The 23,805-nt window shown below is 38.4% G+C and overlaps 1 protein-coding gene across 2 annotated transcripts in view; it reads right to left on the bottom strand.

Moving 5' to 3' along the window:
* Positions 1-23,064, bottom strand: part of SMC3 (structural maintenance of chromosomes 3) — a 32,970-nt gene extending 9,906 nt beyond the window's left edge. Inside the window, exons 1-18 of one of the 2 annotated variants that reach the window (XM_059661356.1) lie at positions 22,906-23,064; positions 21,553-21,628; positions 18,507-18,545; positions 16,064-16,131; positions 14,298-14,369; positions 13,847-13,926; positions 13,510-13,588; positions 11,463-11,580; positions 10,358-10,533; positions 9,773-9,853; positions 9,012-9,176; positions 7,933-8,054; positions 6,729-6,942; positions 4,448-4,551; positions 4,164-4,263; positions 3,650-3,810; positions 3,119-3,260; positions 1,789-1,939 (exon numbers count right to left, since the gene is read on the bottom strand). In XM_059661356.1, coding sequence (XP_059517339.1) covers positions 1,789-1,939; positions 3,119-3,260; positions 3,650-3,810; positions 4,164-4,263; positions 4,448-4,551; positions 6,729-6,942; positions 7,933-8,054; positions 9,012-9,176; positions 9,773-9,853; positions 10,358-10,533; positions 11,463-11,580; positions 13,510-13,588; positions 13,847-13,926; positions 14,298-14,369; positions 16,064-16,131; positions 18,507-18,545; positions 21,553-21,628; positions 22,906-22,920 — 1,963 coding nt within the window. In that variant the 5' untranslated portion in view covers positions 22,921-23,064. The remainder of the gene's footprint in view (positions 1-1,788; positions 1,940-3,118; positions 3,261-3,649; positions 3,811-4,163; positions 4,264-4,447; positions 4,552-6,728; positions 6,943-7,932; positions 8,055-9,011; positions 9,177-9,772; positions 9,854-10,357; positions 10,534-11,462; positions 11,581-13,509; positions 13,589-13,846; positions 13,927-14,297; positions 14,370-16,063; positions 16,132-18,506; positions 18,546-21,552; positions 21,629-22,905) is intronic. The other variant, XM_059661357.1, reaches the window with a different exon arrangement.
* Between the last annotated feature and the right edge of the window lie 741 nt (positions 23,065-23,805).

Here is a 23,805-nt window from a genome sequence, read left to right as displayed (position 1 = left end):
TCCATTAATCATACTGATACTTTAAAAATAAGAATAAAAGGAGAGGGCTTTCTTTACAGAACAGTGACAGCTAATAAATATAGAAGCAATAAAAGAATAACCATTCTGAAACCCCCAGTATATTAAATGAGTCAGACAAGGATCAACAAAGGATGCTAAAAATGTTGTGGGGGAACATGATATTCAGTATTCTTAAAGGACAATCCCACATATCATTTATTAATTTAAAAAGGGAAAAAGGTACTTTGCTAGTGGTCAAACTTAGCATCACCAACAATGGGACACATTATGTGATACTATATGTACATATCACTATGCCAAGAATTTTTAACCCAAATCTAATGATAAGGAAGCAAGAAGACAAATCCAGAGAATGGACATTTTTTGAGAAAGTCAATTTCTGTGGGTAGGAAGAAACAGGAGAAACTGTCCTACATTAAAAGAAACTAAAGAGAAGACACTGCCTGCATCCTGGATAGAAAAATAATTTGAATGTGGTAATCACTTCATAAGATATATAAATGTCAAATCACTACGTTGTATACCTGAAACTAATATAATATTGCATGTCAACTATAATTTAAAAAGAATTTTTTTTTTTGGGGGGGCAATTGAGAAAATTTGAATGTAGACCCTTTTTAGATTTTATAAGGTTAATATTAAATTTCTTAGGTGTAACAATGATATTATAGTTATAAAGGAGAATCTCCTATTCTTAGGAGATACATAATTTTTAGAGATCAAGTGTCATTATTTTAAAACTTATTCTCAGATGGCTCAAAACAACATTTTTACATATATAGAGACAAAGCTGGAGGGTGGTTTACCTTCTTTCATCAACACATAAGTATTATAAAGAGAAGGGGGAAAAAATGAAGGCAAGTGAACCTATGTTTAAGAGGTTCTTAACCTGGATTCCACAGATAAAATTTAGGAGATCCTTGGCTTGAGTGGGAAAAAATTTGTATCTTTATTTGTATGTTAATCTCAAATGAAATTTAGTGATTCCTTCTATAATGAATGAGACAAGAACCACAGTACTATTATCAGTACTTGTGACTTTGTTATCAAGAAAAATAACAGATATTTTCTATCAGATAACACTTGTCACAAATCTCAAAATATTGTTTACATGCAGCAGAGTGCTTCAAAATTATGACTTACTAGAGGCCTGGTGCACGAATTCATGCACGGGTGGGGTTCCTAGGCCTGGCCAGCAATCAGCAGGGCCTGCCAGCTGGGGCTAGAAGTGGGGGTGGGCTGAGGGAGGGGGACAGGGCGCGGGAGGTTGGCTGTGGGAGTGCACTGACCACCAGGGGGCAGCTCCTGCGTTGAGCGTCTTCCCCCTGGTGGTCAGTGCAAGTCACAGCGACTGGTCGTTCCATTGTAATGGTTGCTTAGGCTTTTACATATAAATAGATTAGACCCACTGCTAAATCTTGTTTTTGAATACTTAAGAATTACTATGTCATATTTTTTTAAATGTTGTGATAACCATGCCAATGTGCCAATATAATTTATGATTTTTTTATGATCAATGTTTAAAAACATTGAAAAAGGATCCATAGGCTTCATTCATCAAAGAGCCAAAGGAATCCATGGTGCAAAAAAGGTTAAGAACCTCTATTATAGACCAAATGATTATACTTAACAGACATCAACTAAATATAAAGTGTGGACCCTGTTTGGATTCTGACTTAAATAAACAAACTATTTAAAAAATAAGAATTGGACATAAATTTTTAAATACTCTTAAAACTTAAATGGGAAATAAATCCCATTACAAACCTTCCAGGGTAATGCAGTCCATAGTGAAAGCACGGGCCAACTGGGTTGAAACTTCCATGCTCCGACAAATCAGTGTTTTTCCAAACACATGTTTGAAGGCTTTGTCAAATCTGGGATTGTACCTCAATTTACTTATCATAGGAATAGCATCCTAAAAATGAATATTTTGTTAGAAAACAAAGAGATCACAACACAATTAAAACACGCTAGCAGAATTATTAATTACATCTTTATGAAACAGAAATAAACACAAATAACTTCATATTTCAAAACTATAGGTTTTTATACTGAAGAAGGTAGAAAAATCATTCTGCTAAAATATCCTGGAAATAGTGCCCATTTAATCATCTAGGTTTTCAATAGTAGAGCAGTGATAAAGAGCTTAGTAAACAAGCTGCCTAACTTCTCTATATAAAAGTTTTTTCATTTATACAATTGCAATAACAGTATCTTTCTCATAGTTACTAAAACTAGACAAATTAATATATGTGAAACAGGATAGCATCTGTCACATAAAAAGGCAAAATAAATGTAAACTAATAGTGTTTCCTCAAAATGTTTTAATTTTATTTTATATCTATTTTAGTCAGAAAAATAGTTTTCGGATAAAATAAGAATAAAAGGAGAGGGCCTTCTTTACAGAACAGTGACAGCTGTTTTGTTTAGGTAATGAAAAGGGAAGCACACTACATGCATCCTTTTGTCTTGCTTCATTCACAGGTAACATTTGTGACTCAATTTCTCCTCCCCAAAATTCAAATATAAATTATAGATTTAAAAGAAAAAGCTGAGCCCTTTGAGTAGCTTATAAGATTCTCACTGTTCCTCTGAAATTGTTGATCTTTCTCATAAGGTTTTAGCTCTAACCTTAGAGAATAATAAAATAGTTGCTACTATCATGAATATTCTGAAAGCAAATACCTCAAAGCACTTTCCAAAAATATACCAGCTAGTAACAAAAGCAACATTACACTTTCAGGCCTATCATCTTGCTAGATGTTTTAAATTTAATTTATAAGCCATTTAAACAGTGTATTTGAAAAACTTATTACTCATTTTAAATGACAGTTCCTCAGGGAATTCTCCAACTACCTAACCTTAATTTTGTCTCCCTAGAATACATTCTCAAAGTATCCTCCATTTCTGTATTTTAATACTTTGCACCGTTTCCAATTATTTGTTTCATGTTGTGACTGTGCTCTATGGGGGAAAAAGCGTATTTATTTCACAGACCATGTGAATTCTAATATAAAGTGCCTGTGCACTAAGCATGGATTGAACATGAGGAAAAGTAATTTATTGAAAGAAAGACCTTAACAGGCCAACTCACATTGGTTTCAGGATAGGCAGTATCCCTTACATCTAACTTATTAAGAGGCAGAAAAGTGACCTCCCCAGGAAGATTCATTTTATTAAACTCCATCAAAATCTTCGTGCTGACTTCGTCTGAATCAACAATATGATAAAATAACCTACATGTAAACAGAACAAAACACATTTTTATTGTTAGAAATTTTTTAATCACTAGACTTTAAAGTGTTATAAACATTTAAACTATTCACTTCCTTTCTATGCAATCCAATTTATATGTGGGTGGAGAGAAGAACTACTAAGAAAAATCAAATTGTTACCACTCTAAGGAAAAGCCCCAAAAGGGGAAAGTTCTAGCTTCTACAATTAGAAACAAACACTTGGCACCTACACATTTAATTAGAAAATTAAGTAAGTGAGGATACAAGAAGATAATGGGGGAAAAAGAAGATAATGGGAGACATATTGTACTAAAACTACAAAAAGTTGTTTCTTACTCTTTATTTCCTCTTTCCTTTAAAAACTCAAGATATCAAGCAAATAATCTCACCTGTTTCCAGCAGTGACTTCCACACATGTGTAGAAAGCAGGCTCACACTCAAAGTTATTCATCACTATGCCATGATAGCCATTTTGAACATGCTGATTTATTCCTTTTCGACGAAAGTGGTCTAGCACTTTGTTTATGCTGTCTATTCCATTTAAAATGGCCTGTTTAGAAGTGAAAAATATTAAAATAATTTACCAATGGCACTCTTGCTGGTAAAAAGTAAAACCATATCTCCATATTAAAAAGTATGCCAGAGATTCAAGTAAAAACACCCTCTCCAACAACACATGCCCCTTGGAAATATGCCAACTACATGCAGTGTCTTATATTATTAAAAGTACTATCATTAATAGCATGCTTAAACAATACCCATAATTTCATATTTATAAGACAAGTGATTTGCACTCTACTCTTATTTATTTCCTGGAACCAATGACCTACAGCTTGAAAGCTAATTTTCGTGTGATAGCAACTGACTCAATGTAAACTGAGGTAATGAAAAGAATCCGCTCACCTTTCCTGTTGCCGCTCTAAGAAGTTGCTGTTTCTTTTCAAGATCTTCTCTTTTAGCAGCAAGTGCTTGCTGTTCTGCATTCTCCTCTCTCCACAAGTAACTAACCAATAAAAATTAGACTGTCTTTAATTTCAAAAGCATTAAGAAGGCGCACTAACAGTATACAAAATTTAGAGTAAAATAATGAAATCAAACGTATTTGAATAATTTTAATTTAAAGACCATTTAATAGTCAGCTAGTTAGCATTCCTCCAAAAAATTGACATATTTTAGTCTATACTAACTTTCTTTCACTTTGTAATTCATCTTTCTTATTTTTTACTTCATAGTATTTTCTGTCCAGTTCTTCTACTCGAGCTTTGACTTCATTAAGGTCCTGATCCAGTTTCTATGGAAATAAAAATAATTCAAATTTAAAATCCAATTTATTTCTCCCTTCCTCTCTAAAAAAATCAATAAAAACAAAAAACTACCATATGTATAATATTAAATTGTGCTGGTCTTTTTAAAATTAGTGCCTGTCTTATTTATTTTAAAAGTAACATGGAAACTGTTAAAAATAAAACTTAAATAGGAAGAAATTTCTGAGAACCAAGATGGCGGCATAGGTTAACGCCGGAGTTTGCTGCTTTGAACAACTACTTCAAAAGTGAAACTAAAACACGGAACGGACATCACCCAGAACCACAGGAACGCTGGCTGAGTGGAAGTCCTACAACTAGGAGGAAAGAGAAACGCATACGGACACTCAGAGGAGGCGCAGTGCTGAAGTCAAATTCTGAGGTGCGGAGTGCGCGGAGCGGGCTGGCGGCGGAGGGCGCGGTTGTTGTTTTCAATCGGGAGGGAGTCGCAGACTCTGAGCTCCAGATACAGGCGAGTCTTTAGGGACCCAGGCTCAAACGGGAGAAGCGGACTGTCTGGCTTCGGTCAGAGCGAGTGCAGCTTTCTCTCCGAGCTTCGCAGCGGGTGCTGGAACTCAGAGAGGCAGAGCCCCTGGGGACAGGACTGAGAGCTGCCATAACTGCTCTCTCTGGCCCACCCTGTTGATCCTGTGCGACCCGCCCCGCCCAAGCCCTGCACACAGGCATTTGCCGGATAGCCTCAGGCAAAGGCTAGATTAGCACCTCCCTAGAGGACAGAAGTTCTCTCACTGCTGACACAGCTGATTCTCATAGCCACTTGGCCTGGAGGTCAAACCCTCCCTGGAATTAGCTACAACAATCAAGATTTATCTATAAGACTGCGAACAAAGACCACTAGGGGGTGCACCAAGGAAGCATAACAAAATGCGGAGACAAAGAAACAGGACAAAATTGTCAATGGAAGAAATAGAGTTCAGAACCACACTTTTAAGGTCTCTCAAGAACTGTTTAGAAGCTGCCGATAAACTTAATGAGATCTACACGAAAACTAATAAGACCCTCGATCTTATATTGGGGAACCAACTAGAAATTAAGCATACACGGTCTGAAATAACGAATATTAAACAGACGCCCGACAGCAGACCAGAGGAGCGCAAGAATCAAGTCAATGATTTGAATTGCGAGGAAGCAAAAAACATCCAACCGGAAAAGCAAAATGAAAAAAGAATCCAAAAATGCGAGGATAGTGTAAGGAGCCTCTGGGACAGCTTCAAGCGTACCAACATCAGAATTATAGGGGTGCCAGAAGATGAGAGAGAGCAAGATATTGAAAACCTATTTGAAGAAATAATGACAGAAAACTTCCCCCACCTGGTGAAAGAAATGGACTTACAGGTCCAAGAAGCGCGGAGAACCCCAAACAAAAGGAATCCAAAGAGGACCACACCAAGACACATCATAATTAAAATGCCAAGAGCAAAAGATAAAGAGAGAATCTTAAAAACAGCAAGAGAAAGTAACTCAGTTACCTACAAGGGAATACCCATACGACTGTCAGCTGATTTCTCAACAGAAACTTTGCAGGCCAGAAGGGAGTGGCAAGAAATATTCAAAGTGATGAATACCAAGAACCTACAACCAAGATTACTTTATCCAGCAAAGCTATCATTCAGAATTGAAGGTCAGATAAAGAGCTTCACAGATAAGGAAAAGCTAAAGGAGTTCATCACCACCAAACCAGGATTATATGAAATGCTGAAAGGTATCCTTTAAGAAGAGGAAGAGGAAGAAAAAGGTAAAGATACAAATTATGAACAACAAATATGCATCTATCAACAAGTGAATCTAAGAATCAAGTGAATAAATAATCTGATGAACAGAATGAACTGTTGATTATAATAGAATCAGGGACATAGAAAGGGAATGGACTGACTATTCTTGGGGGGGAAAGGGGTGTGGGAGATGCGGGAAGAGACTGGACAAAAATCGTGCACCTATGGATGAGGACAGTGGGTGGGGAGTGAGGGCGGAGGGTGGGGCGGGAACTGGGAGGAGGGGAGTTATGGGGGGGGGGGAAAGGAACAAATGTAATAATCTGAACAATAAAGATTTAATTTAAAAAAAAAAAAAAAACTTAAATAGGTAAAACTATACATTTATCTCTTTGGAAAGATTTTTACAAAATAACTGTAATAGTTCTTACATTATACTGCTCCAAATTTTTCTCTTTATTTGCCTCAGTGTCCTCCAAATCCTTATGTATAGCAGCAATCTGTCTTTTCTTATCATTAATAGCTTGATCTAAAGACTTGAGTTCCTTTTTAATCCACTTGTCTCTTTCTTCTTTTGATGTAAACTGGCTTCCTCGACCCTGCTTTGCATAAAGATCCGTTCTTTCCTGGGTAGCTTGGGCCAATCTACACAAGACAAAAGAGAATGGATTGAAAAACAGAACAGGAAATAAAGAAGTTTAATTGCAATCAATACATCAAGAGTACATAGAGAAAATGGCCATCTAAAAATTCCATTAAAAAAGGTATTAAGTATAAAAAGCAACTGTTATCTGATAGAGAGAGCTCCTTGGGCTAGTACTATAAAATAATAAATTTACTTCAAAATCACAATTTAAGTCAGGTAAAATAGTCCATACTTTAAGAATTTCAGATAGAAAATGTCTTCACTCTAGGTTTGCGATAGTCGGTAAATCTAGACAATTCTAGTAACCCATTCTCAGGAATTTTCAAAAATGCTCCAACTGTATTTAATTATATAAACATTTAAACTCCTTACAACTAAAGATACTATAAAGGTTAAAAGGCAAGAGAAAATATTCAAACCACATAAAATAAATATTAATGCCTATATTACATAAAGCAATCCGATACAAAAGAAAAAAAATTTTTTAAAGTGCAATTCACTAAAATGAAATATAAGTAGCATATAAACATGATAATGCACTAAATCATAAAATCAGCAAACACTGGCAAGTCCAATCTACAAATACATACTAAAATGTCTAGCTGTTAAAACAGCATTGAATAAAAAAAGTGGCAGAATAAAACATGAAGTAACATGTCATTTGGTGAAAAAACGAACACGAATTATTTAAAAAGATCCAACATCTAGCTATGTTATTTTAGACATGTTATTTAACCTACTCGAGATTCAAGTTTGTCTCATATGAAGTGGGGATAATGTGGTTCTCTTAGGGCCTTTGAGTAGAAAGAATGTAGACAATATATGCACAATAATGCTTGGCCCACAGTATTTGTTTAACATTGGCTATTACTCTGTAATGTACATTTAACTTTTGCCTTAAATTCTGTGCCTTCTAAACCCATGACTATTTAGGTTCTAGAGGAAACCTATGCAGAAAGTTAAAAGTGGTGGTGAAAAAAATCCCAAACCTAGCAATTCCTCGCTCTTCTTTTTCTTTTACACTGTTGAATTTGGGTTCTGTTTCTGCCAGTTCTTTCTGTTTTTCTTCTATTTTTTCAAGCAGCTTCTGCCTCTCTTTTAATAAGCGTTTCTGTAAATAAAGCAAGATAAATAAAAATGCAATCTGCTTAAAAATCTTTAACTTATATTTCTAACATAAAATGTTTTCTCATGAGGAAATTGATCCTGCAACACAAAACTAATTTTTAAATGTAAGAAACAAAGAGATAGTAATGAGTTGCTATGTGAGTGCAAATTATTTTAACCCTTTGCGGTCATATTAAATTTGGACATGGGTGTCGTACTGGTCGGAATTAATTTCCATTGAAAGAGCAGTGATACATAACATACAAGATTATGAAGGATAAACAAGATTTATTAATTCTTTTTTGGAACTACGTCACTACTAGTAGAATCACTACAAACGTTATCACTTTCTACATCAGAGTCAGTATTCAAGGTGCCAAAATAAAACTCTTCATCGTTACTTTCAGATTCACAGTACACTTCCTTCAGTAACTTTCTTTTTGCCATTTTGGAGTATTATTTTGAAATATCTTAACAAGCGAGAATGCCTAATTACAGTTAAACGTAATTTGTAAAGCTTTATTTGAAATTCTGCGAAGTATCTCTGAAGCTTGTCGATTTCTTCACTCTCAAAAGGCGACTGACTCGCCATGGTGTTTTGCATGGTGAGTGTGGAACAACTGTGTTTGTTTATATTGAGTTTCGATATCTCTGATTTGTCGGGGCAATGTTTTGGTTAGTGACAAGGTGGCTTAGACACTTAAGAGCTTTCAGAGAAATTATGAACTGATACATGAATGAATAGAGTTAAGATTCGTACGGTTCCATGCTGTGGTGGCTGAGAGCAGACATACGACCGGAACGGTAAAAAAGCTTTGGTGGCTGAGAGTAGACAAACGACCGCAAAGGGTTAATGTGCCAAATCTTTTACAAAAATTCAAACATGCACCCATCACAGAAAGGACTCTTAGTCCTCCTCATCTGAATATTTATGTCTTTCATTTTTAGCATTTTAACTTACCCTTTGTTCACTATTGCCTGCCAATTCATCTTGTAAATCCTTTGCTTTAAGCTCCAACTTAGTCCTCTGCTTAATTTGTTCTTGTCTTTCAGCGCTGAGCTGCTCCTTTTCTTCTTTCATAGCTGAAATTTTTGTTTTCAGTTCTCTAACTTGGCGTTCAATGTCCTATTCAAAAGTTTCAAATAGAAATGAGTCAGGCAATTAGAAGTACAACAGCAGAATTACACCACTAGAGGCCCGGTGCACGACATACATGGCGGGGGGAGGTGCCTCTCAGGCCCGTCTGCACCCCCTTGCAGTCTAGGAGCCCTGGTGGGGTGTCCAACTGACGGCTTTGGCCCGAGGGGAGCAGGCCTAAGCCATCAGTAGGACATCCTCAGTGCTACCACAGAGGTGGGAGAGGCTCCCGCCACTGCCACTGTGCTCGCCAGCCGTGAGTCGGGCTCAGCGGTGCTCCCCCTGTGGGAGTGCACTGACCACCAGGGGGCAGCCCCTTTGTTGAGCACCTGCCCCTTGGTGGTCAGTGCGTGTCATAGCAACTGGTCGTTCTGCCATTTGGTCAATTTGCATATTAGCCTTTTATTAATATGATTAGTTTTGTCCATTTTTTTTCTTTCATTTACCCTTTCAGTACTCTGTGTTTCCAATACTCAACCCCAGTGACACCCCACTTAAAGTTATCATTCCCAATTCTGGTACAAAGGTCCTACTGTGGTAAAAAAAAAAAAAAAAAAAAGCCTGGGTTTAGTTTGTAATCTTACCTCCATTTTATCTCTTGCATCCTGCTGGGCATCTCTTAATTGTCTGGATTTTTCTCCACTAGTTTCTCGCTTAGCAGAAAGCTAAAAACAACAACAAAACCAAGCTATTATTTCTAACTCATCTTGTATTTATTTAATTTTTTAAAATACCTAGTTAAATTTTTAGATACCTGCTAAAATTATCATTTACATTAAAAAATTTTTATCAGAAAACTTAGTGGTTTTTTTTTAAATAGAAAATTTCCTAAAACAAATTTTTGTACAAAATGTCAGCAATAATAATTACAAAATACATTTTTAAAAGCTAAGAAAAAAAATTCATAAAACTTTAAAAGGTGGCTTCCTCTCATCTTGGTCTGAGACCCCACCTGATTATATTTCAGATATATAGCAAGGCCAACATGGGCCTACACATTTTTCTCAGAATAGACCGAAAGAACAAATTTGCTAACTAATAAATTAAGGGGTTTTCAAATTTAATTTTCTATTTAAAAATCATTGAAAAGTATAAATATAGCATAAGTTTAACACATTCATAGTAATAAAAATTAATCTGAATTTAAGTGGCAAAGGTAAATATTTTACCTCATCAAGTTTAGCACGAGTCTCGTTAAGTTCCTGATTGTAAATGGTATATTCCAGGGCTCGTCTCATTTTATCCCACTTCTGATACTGAGCTAGTTCTTCTTTTTCTTCCTCTAAGGTATGTAATCTCTCTTCAATGTATTTTAACAACTCATTGATTTTCTCCCGTTTGCCCTCTTGGAAAAAAAAAGGGGGGGGGGGATGAAGGAGTTCAATACATTTTTATGTAATATCTCTTCTCAAATATACCATGAGTTAAACTTAATCTTAAGAACTACAGCATTATTTCTTTGCTATTATGGGATAACCAAATCTAAGATAACAAAATGGCAATTATGATGCTTTATTATGAAAAGCAACAGAGAACAAACTTACACATGGTGACACTGATTCTCATATACATGTGGTAAGGATCTCAGTTTAAGCTTCCTTTAAAAGCTTAGCATTAAAAAACATAAAACCCTACTAATATCATTGGTGACACTGATTCCCAATTTTACAATTATAGCATTACCTATAGCTGCTACATATTATATGCCTGTTATATTCCAATTGTGCTACTTTGTTCCTCTACTCACCACTATAAAACATGAAAAAGGATTTTACAGATAGGGAAGCTTTGAACTACAGAGATCAAGTCTAAAGTTACAGTGTCAGTTAATTATTAGTTAGATTTTGAATCCAGGACTGTCTGACTCTTAAACTATGACAGGACAGAGCACTTGAAGAGCAAAGTGGGTTTCCACAATAAATGCACTAATGATGAGTCTAAATTCGAAGTTTTACATTTACTTGCTCCTGAACCCTTTTTTTTTTAAGGAATACATCCAAATTTGTTATCTCACACAGAATGATGAGGACATTAGAAGCACAAAGTAGTTGATCTAAAAGGGCATTACTATTTCACAGTAACAATTCTTTATTCAAAGGAATCAACTGGAAATCTCAAACCTTAAATTGCTTAAAACTAATTTTCTCTCCATTCAACATACAGGCAAAATAGCATACAATATACTCCTGAGATAGACAGAACTCCTTTCCATTACAATACAATGAAAAGTAATTCACAACAAATAGAAATAAGGTACAATCACATTTCTTTTACCTGTTTCTTTCATTAAAGAAATACTTTCTTCTTTTCGTTCATCATATACTCTAGTACCAGCTACTTCTCTTAATAGTTTTAGTCTCTGAGAATCTGGTGCTGTTGCCATTTGGTTGATCTAAAAATTTTGGAAAAATAATTATTACAGCACTACAGACTGCTCTTTAAGAACTCTACGTTGAATGGGTATTCATTCACATAAGTTGAGTTCACTAATATAATCTGTACAGTACATAAGTATACCTATATACCTGTATTTCCTTTTACTTAAGTGAAATTTACACAAAAAAATCCAAGATATATATTCATAAGTCTAATTTATGATAAAACCCTCCAAATTACAAATGACAGAGGAATATCCCACCATCTCTTTTTCTTAGTCAATTTGATAAGGTATAAAAGATGAGATTCATTCTAAAGGAACAAAGTATTTTTAAGAGGGGAAACCATAACTCACTATGCATTTTTTTAAAGCTATAATGATACTATTGAAAGTGTAACAAAAATGGTATTCTTAAAATATAGATTAAAATAACTGTCTCACAGGAGTAGGGTGTATTAAATAAAATAAGCAAAAACATCTTTAGTATCTCACAAATATATGGCAAAGAAAATACATGACAAAGTGATAAAACCTAATTATCATGAAACTTTATATAACAAGCATGAGTTTCACATATTCTTTAAAATAAAATTAAGTGCTAAAGGTAAAAAATGCTATAACTGCATTAAAAATACAAATGACAGTTACTTTAAAACTTTTACATAAAAGAGAATCAGCTCTGAGATAAGAAAAAATGGTCTGTCAAAAGTATACACAACAAAAGTATATGCAACAAAAAAAATCACCTTTCAAGTCCTTCTCTTTAGGTACCCCAATTAAGCTTGTTCATTCACTAAATTTACTCACTTAAAACATATTTAATGAACCATTACAACATACATGCCACTCTGCAGGGCACTGGGAAAGAAAACAGTGAACAAAACAGAAAAGGTCTTGCCCTCATGGAACTTACTCTAGTGGAAAAAGAGGAAATAAGCATACCATCACAGTATAACACAACTGCTATGAAGAAAAACAAAACAGAATAAAGAAATAAAGCATATAGAGTAGGAGTGAAGGCAATGCTTTTGTAGATGAAGTAGTCACAGATGGGTCATATGAAATCACACATGAGCAGAAATTAAAATAATGTAAAGAGACCCATGTTGTATGTGTGAAGGGAAGACTCAGATAATTGCTATTTCAAACCAGCCTCCTTTTTAAAAACTTTCTTATAAACCATCTTTTAAAAAACTTGTTCTTCTGGTATCACATTTCCCAAAAGGGAAACGCCATACCCTTCCTAATCACTTCTGAATGCTAACTTTCCAACACAAATCTAAAAAAGCCTTCAATATATGAAAAGTGGACATTTGTTAAGAACTTCCCCCTAGTCCAAGCAAACATTACAGAAATCTTTAGGACATTACAGGTACGTCCTAAGAAAAATTAATTATCTTAGATATAGTTTAAAGTATATTAGGAAATTGTAGAACAATCACCTAAAATATATAGAAACTAAAAACTATAATGAATATAATCTCTATAAGGAAAATAATACGTATCATTATGGTGAATTCTAGTAATGTAAGCTTTTTAGCATTTTAATTTTGTGATATACTTTCAGAAAGTAATATTTTCAAATGTGATTTTTACAGAATTTCCACAATATTCATAATTTATGATTTTAAAAGATTTCCAAAAACCTACATGTCTTCCAGTGTAATGTACCTTAGAAAGTAATACAGGTCACTAAGGAAAGATGATCCATTTAACCTCTACTGAAATACTTCCCATCCCATTATGCAATGGATCTACTTTGTATTTTATAGCCACATAAAAGGTAATACTAACTTCAATACAAAATAAATCAATGTAAACAAGACATAAGGTATATTTTCGCTTCAACTTAACCACTACAATAAACTAAATCATCATTCATTGAATATACTCAAAAACCAAGTTCTATTAAAACTATTAAAAAAGGACATACAATTTTTTTACCTTTCCTTGTTTAACAATATAATAAGGATTACTTCGAGAAAAACCAGCACTTTCAAGGAGATTCATCACATCATTTTTCCTGTTGATAAAGATTGAAAATTTCAGATAAATGACAAAAAAATGAGTACACTAACTTTTAGGTTAAGGGGCATGAGGGAGTACAGAACAGTTATTAAACCATCTGTTGTATTAGCCTCAGAAAATCTTCAGACTCTTATGTTCATGCTCTAAATACTGATTTGTTGAACATAAGTAAATATACCTCTTATATTAGACAAGTAAAAAAATACTTTCACTCTGTTGTAAAGAAATTACAAATGTGAAGAAAAATGCTTACGTGACCATTTTCTTGTCTAAGAAATATTGATCCTTTTTGGCACCAATAACTCTTCGAAGTGAAACTTCCTCTTTATCAATCTAAGAAGAAGAAAAAAGTAAAAGCCCAGAGTTAATTTAATAGTAAAAGTAAAAAATTTTAAAGGTCATTTTAGAGTCCCTAAACCTAACAATTATTTTGACATTTCAATCTCACTACAGGTATGCTATGAATACTCAATTCTTATGATAAAGACATTTTTTTTACAACAGCTTGAACATTCCCACTTATTTACAAGAATGTTCATTATAATTTTAAAACAAAGTTAGTATGTAAACTGAATAGTAACTCTGGCATAAACTAAATTATAATAGCTTACATAAAGCTATAAATAAATGTTTTAAAGCATTAAAAAAATCAGCCGCAACAATAAAATTCTCAACATTAATAAAAAGAAAAAGCAGTTACTCACTGGCAACCGGTTGTCTGAATTGTCAAAAATAATCTCCACAAAAGCAGAAATAACACGAGGACCTGTACCCTCCTAAAATATGAGATAAATTTTAAATCTGTGGTATTTTCAAATACTTTAAACACATTACAAGTTTAGTGCATGGTAACAAGCCTGATTCAATGGAGAAAAATTTCTACCCAACTAGTATATATCTCTCTTGCCAAAATAGCAAAGATACTGGATTAGGATAGTAATATTTTTTAACCAAAGGCTTTTGATTCTGAATGAGAATACAAAAGATGTTAAAGTTAGGTCCTCATTAGAGCATAAGACCCCATAGACACTAAGTTCTACCTACATGATAATATCTAAAACACTTTTGAGGCTTTTCTTTTACAGACTCATCTTAATGCTGGAAATGAACCCTAACAAATCATAGAACTATTGAAACTCTGTTTTTTAAACATTTGAGATAGTCTATGTTTTAAATCTGCTAAGAAAACGCATTTAACATGTGTCACATTTAAACCAATTTATGACCCAACCACTTACATAACCAAGTCCAGGTAATTTCCAGATTCTGGACACTGGTATCATGTAGTGATTCAACACATGGAGAATATCTAAAAAGATGATTCTTTTAATGCCAATCTGAGAAACTTAAACAGAGATTTTTCTATAATGAATTAGTCCTGATTACTGAGCCAAAAATTCAAATTTGGGGAGTAGGGTAGAGAGATATTTAAAACAAAAAAACACTTCCTAGGTGGGAGAGACATTATTGAGATATATGGAGGAATCTTGCTTTCTGGTCCTTAAATTAATTATAAGCCTTATTCAAACTAGAAATATAAATTATATTATTTTATAATAGTCTTTTATAACTTTTATCCTAAAACTACTTTAGTTCATTATTCATAAAACTCTAATGAAAAATTATAATAATTTTCTTTACACATACTTCTTTCATGTTGGAAAATGTTAACATTTATATGGCTAAAAACAGTAGCAACTTTATGCTGCTTATTTTGCAATGGTTGCTTCTATATGTTCCCATTTAACTTCTGGTTCTGAGTCTCAAAGTTCCTGATCCCCAATATCAAACTCTTCTTTCTCCTCGGCAAACCTTCTCCAGCTTTACCAGACAATATCCTTAATAAAGAATTTATATTTATATGGAAGACATATCCATCTATAGACAAATCCTACAATTTTCTTATCATTAGATAAAAATTAAAGCTTTATCCTACATTAACATAACAGATTAAATTTTACAGCAGAATAAGAGGCTATATCATATTCACAAAGGATCTGAAACTTGAACAAGTAATTTATCAGGATTGACAATGTATTTTAAAATATATATACTGTTGCCTTGGCGGGTGTGGCTCAGTTGGTTGTAGCATCATCCCATGCACCAAAAGGTTGCAGGTTCGATCCCTGGACAGGGCATATTCATTTGAGAGGCAGCTAATCTATGTTTCTCTCTCTCTAAAATCAGTAGAAACATATCCTCAGGGGAGAATTAAAGTAAATAAATAAAAAAATATGTATGTTAGCTGACCCTTAAATAATGTGGGTTTGAACTATCGACCTATGCAGGTTTTTAAAACTGATCTGCACATGTTGTTCAAGGATCCACTGGTGATTGGAACTCTCCATATTTGGAGAGCTGGCTGTAGTTACATGCAGATTTTCTACTGAAGGCAGTGGATGTTACTACCCCTTGAGTTGTTCAAGGGTTAACTGTAATATCAGTAATGTCTTAAAGCAGCCTCACTCACATGCAATAAAGCCAATCGCTGTTCCGGACGAAGATGACTAAACTCATCACTGAGAACAAATTGAATTGCTAGAAAAAGAAAAACATAACAATTAGTACAGTCTAAAATGAATTTATGCCTTACTAATAATTTCCCATATCTTCATAGAATATAGTGTAGCAGGTAATGAACAATGCAGATAAAGTAGATTACCTGCTTCATATAAACAAAGAAAAAAAATGCAGATAATTTGCCTGTATTTCAGACTAACAGCTAGAAGATGATGATATAAGAAAACTATTAAGAAGTTTTCACTGAGCCTGGTTGGCATGGCTCAGTGGTTGAGCGTTGACCTATGAACCAGGGGGTCACAGTTCGATTCCCGGTCAGGGCACAAGCCCAGGGTTGTGGGCTCAAACCCCAGTGTGGGGTGTGCAGGAGGCAGTCGACCAATGACTCTCTCATCACTGATGTTTCTATCTCTCTCTCCTCCCTTCTTCTCTGAAATCAATAAAGTATTTTTTTAAAGTGTTCACTGAAACATTTAAGGCAATAAAATAAAAAGAAAATACAAAGGTAACGGAAGAGACAAGCAGAACTAAGGTCTACTTCTTCTTAAAGTACTCACTGACTTGTTAGGTTAACATTATATTTGCTTTTACCCACTAGATATGTTACATATTTATTAACAAATTAGAATACATTCCTACAATATCCTTAATTGGATACTTTGTCAAAAGAAATAGATCTAAGTAAAAATATAGGGAAATGCCCTGGATGGTGTGGCTCAGTTAGCTGGGTGTGGTCCAGTGCACCAAAAGGTTGCCTAGCTGGTGTGCTCAGTGGTTGAACGTGGACCTATGAGCCAGGAGGTCACGGATCAATTCCCAGTCAGGGCACATGCCTGGGTTATGGGCTCAATCCCTAGAAGGGGGCGTGTAGGAGGCAGCCCATCAATAATGCTCTCTCATCACTGACATTTCTATTTCTCTCTTCTCCCATCCTCTCTGAAAGCAATAAAAAAAATATTTTTAAAAAATAAGATGAACCCTGGCAGGTTTGGCTCAGTGGATAGAGCGTCAGCCTGCAGACTGAAGGGTCCCAGGTTTGATTCCAGTCAAGGGTATGTGTCTTGGTTGCAGGCACATCCCCAGTGCGGAGTGTGCAGGAGGCAGCTGATCGATGTTTCTTTCTCATCAATGTTTCTAATTCTCTGGCCCTCTCCCTTCCTCTCTGTAAAAAAATCAATAAAATATTTTTTAAAAAAGATAAAAATTTAAAAACATATATATATAGGGAAATGTTTCAGATTCCCACCTTCTACTCAACTGCTTCGACAAGGAGTCACTCCTACTTCCATGTAGAGCACTTAAATGGACCACCCTGATCTAGAAATGGAACTCCTTACCCAGTTGTTCTGTTCCCAGTCCACCCAAAAGACCTTTGACAGTGTGTGTGTGTATGCATGAATGGGGGTGAAGGTGAGGACTGGCTGTCTTTTATAATCACCTTGGGGGTGGGGTGGAAGGAAAATGAATTTAAATTGCCCTCATTCCCGAGATTATGAAATACTCATTTCCACTCCAAGCCACTCTCCTACCATCCCCAAATTACTACACTGATAGGATATAGAGTAATACCTTTTAGTTTTACAAGCAGACAGGATAGAACTTTTGCTTTTCTAAACCCGCCCTTTTCCTCAAATACTACCCAACTAAGAGGTTCAAAAATTTTCCAACTCACTCCTTATATAGTCTAATTCTGTTAACATGATTTTTTCTGCCCAGAGGATTTGCTGACAGAGGCATTACTATACTTAAATGCATTTTATCTTTAACCCTTTGCGGTCCAATGTTATTTTTGGAATTCAAACAGTCTGGTCCAAATTAATTGACGGGATTGCATGGTGAACTTTTTAATGTTCTTATTGCTCGACGTTGGACCTGCTCCTAGCGCCTGGTCTGTCGAGTCATCCTCGAGGTTGGACCGAAAAGGGTTAAAGGTAATTTTCAAAGTCCTATTTATTATCTGCAAATTGATAATAGTCTGTTGATTTAACAAAGTTTTTACACCCCTCCATCCTTTATAATAATAATTGGTTTAGAGCCCCGGCTGGTTTTCTCAGTGGTTAGAGTATCGAACCTCAGGTTCGATTTCTGGTCAAGGGCAGGTATCTCGGTTGCAAGTTTGTAATTCACACAACTCATCTAAGGCAGGCAGGGTGAACATCTCTGTTCCTAAAGTGAAAAGAGTAATTTGAGAGGCTAAGTGTTTTGCCCAGTCTCACAGAGCTCATTAATCACTAGGTATAGAGTAGAACTCAGGTCCTTACACTCTTAACTCTCTAAACTACAACACTGTATGAAGAAGTATTTCTTGGATTTCATGTAGACACAATCTCAAAATGAACTATATTAAGATACCTAGGTTTTAATATATTTAGAATGCAAAAAACAATACCTACCATAAAAAAAGTTACTTTTTCCAGATCCATTTCTGCCCACTATAAAATTTCAAAAAGTATATGTTATTTTGTGTAAGAAACTATAAAATTAAAACTTTACTGTATTAGAAAATTTATAAATCCAAGTTTCTAGCATAACATCTTAATATATATTAAATACAACAGAACAGTGAACAAAAGAAATCAATAAACAAAACAGCTTTAATCACCAAATGAGTACAGATATCTTTTTCTTTAAAGAAAATAATTTCATTGTTGATATTTTTGCCCTTTCCCAATAGTTTAGATAAAAATAACTAAATACACTGCCTGGCTATTATAATTTATAATCATTACAATGCACAGTAATTCTATTTTAATTGTATATAAAGTATTTTTAATAATGTAAAGATTCACATATTACATTTTTAAAAATACTTGAATTATTTCAAATTCTCCAACTACTCACATGTTAAACAATTTATATTATTAATATCATATATTAATATGATATATATTAATATATATTAATGTAGTTTCATACTCATAAAAGTATAGACAACTGTAAGGCATTGTTTTTTCTATCTGAATTCAGAAATAAGCAATCCTATACATAAAAGGGTATCAAATGTTTCAAGTTTAATAAATTCATTTGAGTGTTTTGTTTTGAAACATTTTCATTAAGATTCTTAATCTTGACCAAAATAAGCTGAACAATTTAGCCTCAAAGTTACCACTTTACTACAAAGTAAATCCTAAAGAGATCATTTATGCGAGAAAGTAATGAAGTGTTTTTAAAAAGAGGCATATAACAGACACAGAGGCTAGCTTGAAGCAGCTTCCACTAGTTAAATCTAGGACAACATCCTATCTAATAAAAGAGAAAAATGGTAATTGGCGTACAACGATACCCTTTTCATTGGCTAATCAGGGCTATATGCAAATTAACTGCCAACTATGATTGGCAGTTAACTGCCAACTAAGATTGGCAGTTAACTGCCAACAAGATGGCGGTTAATTTGCATATGTAGGCACAATGCAGGGAGGCGAAAGGGAAAGCAGGAAGAAGCCCCCTGCCACTGACAGTGATCGGAAACCCAGGGGGGAGCTAAGAGCTGGGGGGCAGGGCAAAGGTGGCCCTGGGGCCGCCTTTGCCCTGCCCCCCAGCCATGATCGGAGAATCAGGCGCTTTTGCCGCCCTGGCCAGTGATAGCAGGAAGTAGGGGTGGAGCCAGCGATGGGAGCTGGACACGGTCAAAGCTGGCAGTCCTGGGAGCTAGGGGTCCCTTGCCTGGGCCTAAAGCGGAGCCCACGATCGCGGGGCCGCTGCAGCTGCGGGTCCCCGCTGCCCGAGCCGGATGCCTCAGCCAGAGGCGTTAGGCCTGGGCAGGGGCGGAGCCTGCAACCGCGGGGAGCTGGGGGTCCCCTGCCCAGGCCTGACACCTCTGCCGGAGGCCTCAGGCCTGGTCAAGGGGCCGATCCGGTGATTGGTGATCGGAGGGTGATGAGCGTCAACTCCTTGGCCGAGGCATCAGGCTTGGGCGGGGGGTGGAGCCGGGGATTGGGGGGATATGATGGTCCCCTTGCCCAGGCCTGAAGCCTGGGTCAGAGGCGTCAGGCTTGGGCGGGGGGGTGGAGCAAGCGATCAGAGGGAGATGGGGGTCCCCTGCCCAGGCATGATTCCTGGGCCAGAGGCCTCAGGCCTGGGCGGGGGCCAGAGCCAGTGATCGGGGGGAGATGGGGGTCCCCTGTCCAAGCCTGACACCTCTGGCAGAGGCGTCAGGCCTGGGCAAGGGGCCAATCAGGTGATCAGAGGGTGATGGGGGTCTACGCCTCTGGCTGAGGCATCAAGCCTGGGCTGGGGGCAGAACCAGTGATGGGGGGAAATGAGGGTCCCCTGCCCAGGCCTGACGCCTCTGTCAGAGGCGTCAGGCCTGGGCAAGGGGCCGATCCTGCAATTGGAGGATGATGGGGGTCAACGCCTGAGGGCTCCCAGTATGTGAGAGGGGGCAGGCTGGGCTGAGGGACACTCCCCCCCCCCCCCCCCACACACACACCCAGTGCACGAATTTCGTGCACCAGGCCCCTAGTATTTTAATAAAACAATGTTATAAAAGACAAAGAACACTGTGGAAAGAATCCACCTTAAAGGAACCTAAGAGACATGACAACTAAATGCAATGCCTGATCCTAAATAGATCCTTTTGGGAGGAAGGGGGGAGATGCCAAAAAGAGCATTTCTGGGTCAATCAATTAACTGGAAAAAGAACAGCAAATGACTGCATTGATGTTAACTTTACTCAGTGGATTAAGTATACTATGATTATGCAAGAGTATCCCTTTTCTTAGGAAGTTTGCATTGAAGTCTGAGGTAAAGTTCCATGATATACGTAACTTACATCTAAAAACTCAGAACATCAAAAGTCACTTGTGCTGGCTCTGAGCACAAGGAGCATCAGCACCAGAAGACCCTGGAGACTGACTACTGCAGTGCCATCCCCACTGGCCCTCCATCCTCCTGCAGAGCTGCTCTTTCATTCACTCTCCCCAACAGCCCCATGAATGGGTCATTACCTCCACTTCACAAATGAGAAAACCGAAGCCCTCGGGGAGTCAAGAGTGAACAAGAGCACAAGCCAGAACTGGGATTCAAATCCCATTCAATTTTGCTCCAAAGTTTACGACCTTCCCACCAAGCTCTGTGGTCTATCCTCAGACATTATGACAGGGAGGCAAGAAATCTGAGAACAATGTCATTTGTGAAGAAAGCATGGTCATCTTTGAAATGGGCCATAGTGAGCATTTTAACGGCAAAATGACACTGAAGTTAGTGCCGTTCCCTATAAACTTAAAGCGCTGCAAACACACACACGGGAGTATACCCAAATAATGTACGCCTGCCTTATTCAAACTCTTTAAATGTGTAAAATAAGCAACTCATCGGTGCAGACAGAAGACAAATAAGTTATTTCATACGGAAAAAAAAATACATACAGTTATGTATACGCAGAGATAATTTCGTCTCCATCAACCCAGGTACAGGCAGAATTTAAACACGAACACTTACCAATCACATTATGTTTTGAACTGAAGGGATCTACAATTGTCTGATCTCTGTAACTCCGAAAACCCTGGATGATAACCTAGTAAATAAATAAAAGGGATTTTTTTTTTTCAGAACACACAAAGAAATGCAAACTTCTAAAAACGTTTTCTTTTGCACTTATTGCCCTCTCTGGTGTCTCCTTCAAGACAGGAAACTGTCGATTTCTCCTCAGAAGATTTCACTATCTGCCGAAACCGGTTTGGCTCAGTGGATAGAGCGTTGGCTTGTGGACTGAAGGGTCCCAGGTTCGATTCTGGTCAGGGGCATGTACCTGGGTTGCGGGCACATCCCCAGTGGGGAGTGTGCAGGAGGCAGCTGATCGATGTTTCTCTCTCATCGATGTTTCTAACTCTCTATCTCTCTCCCTTCCTCTCTGTGAAAAATCAATAAAATATATTTTAAAAAAAAAAAGATTTCACTGTGGAAAGCGGCGATGAGAAAAACCGTCGGAGAACACGCAGTCCGTTCCTCGGCGCCCATCCCCGTGTGCTCAGTTTTCATTCGGAACCGCCTCGAGGCGTCCGGACACCACGCACCCAGTCAACGGGCGCCGGAGCCCCAACCTGAAGGGCTCACGTCAACATGTGTCAAGCAGGCAGGCTGGTCCCCGCTCTCCTGAGTCCAGGGGAACACGGGACAGCCCCCCAAAGGGAGGCGCCGCGGGAAGGGGGCGCTGAGAACCCAGCGCCGCCAACAGGACGCTCGCCCCTGGACCGCGGACGAGCTCCGCACCGCGCGGGCTCCGGCGCGGGAAGGCGTTTTGACAGGAGTCAACAACGAGGCGGCGCCACACCTTCCGCCAGAAGGAGGTCCCTCCGACTCCTCCTGTCAGACCCGGAGGAGCAAGGCCCCCGGGTAAGCTGACACCCACCCACCCTGTGCCCCAGGGGCGCCCCCGGGCGGGGACTCACATCTCCACACACGCCAGCGGATGACCCGCGCGGGGTTCGACCCGCGCGGGGTTCTCCCCGCAGGACCCCGAGCTCCCCGGTCGCCCCCGCTCCCGCCCCCCCACCCCCCGGGAAGGCCCGATCTCTCCACAAGGCCCGCCCCGCCGACCCCTCCACACCTCCCCCAAGTCCTTTCTCCTTCCAACAAGCGCCCCGCACAGAGGCCCGGGCTGCACGGGGACGCCCCAGTTCTCAGCGGCGCCCGCGCTCCGGGGGCGGGGCCTCTCTCCGCCCCCCAGGCCCCGTCCACCCCAGGTCCCCCTCAGCAGGGAGAGGTGAGGCCGCAGGTCGTGCCGCGACATCCCCGCCTCCAGGAGCGGTCCTCACGGGCTCGTGAGGGGTGTGAGGGACGCACAGGCCTTACCTGCTTTATGTACATGGCTCCGGGACCCCAGCCGGGGAGAAGGGCCGCCCGTGAAGAAACAAGAGCGCGGCCGCGGGGTCAGGTGAGGCACCTACGGTACCCCTCCCCCTCAGCGCCAGTCCGTCCCGCCAGCCAAACAAAATGGCGTCGCCCCGGGAGGCGGAGTCCGCGCCTCAGACGGAACCATCTTCGTTTTCCCAACAAAGCGTAGGGGGAGTCCGGGTCAGGTCTGCTTTATCTGTCTTAGACAAGGAGGCTTCTCCGGCGTCCTTAGGTGGATTTGATTATTAAATTTCTACTGTAGCTGAAACTTGGCTGAGGGTTAGTCGGAAGCTTCATTCGGTAAAGTCTTGAATGTGAGGTTGGCTCGTATTCCCTCCGAGCGTGGAGCCAGTGGTTGCGTCCAGAAGGGGGAACCTTGGGCGCCAAAGCCGAGTATGGGAATCGGAGAACCAATAGCTGTGCGGGCCGGTGGTCACGTGGTCTCGGGCTGTTTAAAAATGCGGACCGGAGCGGGCTGCGTCGTCCCTGGACTCACAGGATGCCGCTGGTCTCTGGTACAGCGTTAGGAATCCTTGCTTCTCTCTCTCTCTCTCTCTCTCTCTCTCTCTCTCTCTCTCTCTCTCTCTCTCTCTCTCTCTCTCTCTCTCTCTCTCCCCTCTCTCCCTCCCCCTCCCCCCCCTCAGCAAACTGAAACTCTTTCACATTTAGGATAGAAACGTAATGTGATACAACCACTTTACTTTCTTATAAAACTCAATATGCATCTATCCTATGATCTAAGCCTAAGATAACATACGAGGACATACTTGGACTCAATGATTTTTATTTACAATGGTCCCAAACTGGAAACAACCCAAATACCTATCAACTGATGACTCAATCAATAAATTGAGGTAT

This window comes from Myotis daubentonii, chromosome 13 (genome assembly GCF_963259705.1).
Source record: "Myotis daubentonii chromosome 13, mMyoDau2.1, whole genome shotgun sequence".
In the NCBI taxonomy this organism is placed as follows: domain Eukaryota; kingdom Metazoa; phylum Chordata; class Mammalia; order Chiroptera; family Vespertilionidae; genus Myotis; species Myotis daubentonii.
The sequence above is the reverse complement of the archived record's forward strand: the minus strand, read 5'-3'. Positions and strand labels throughout refer to the sequence as shown.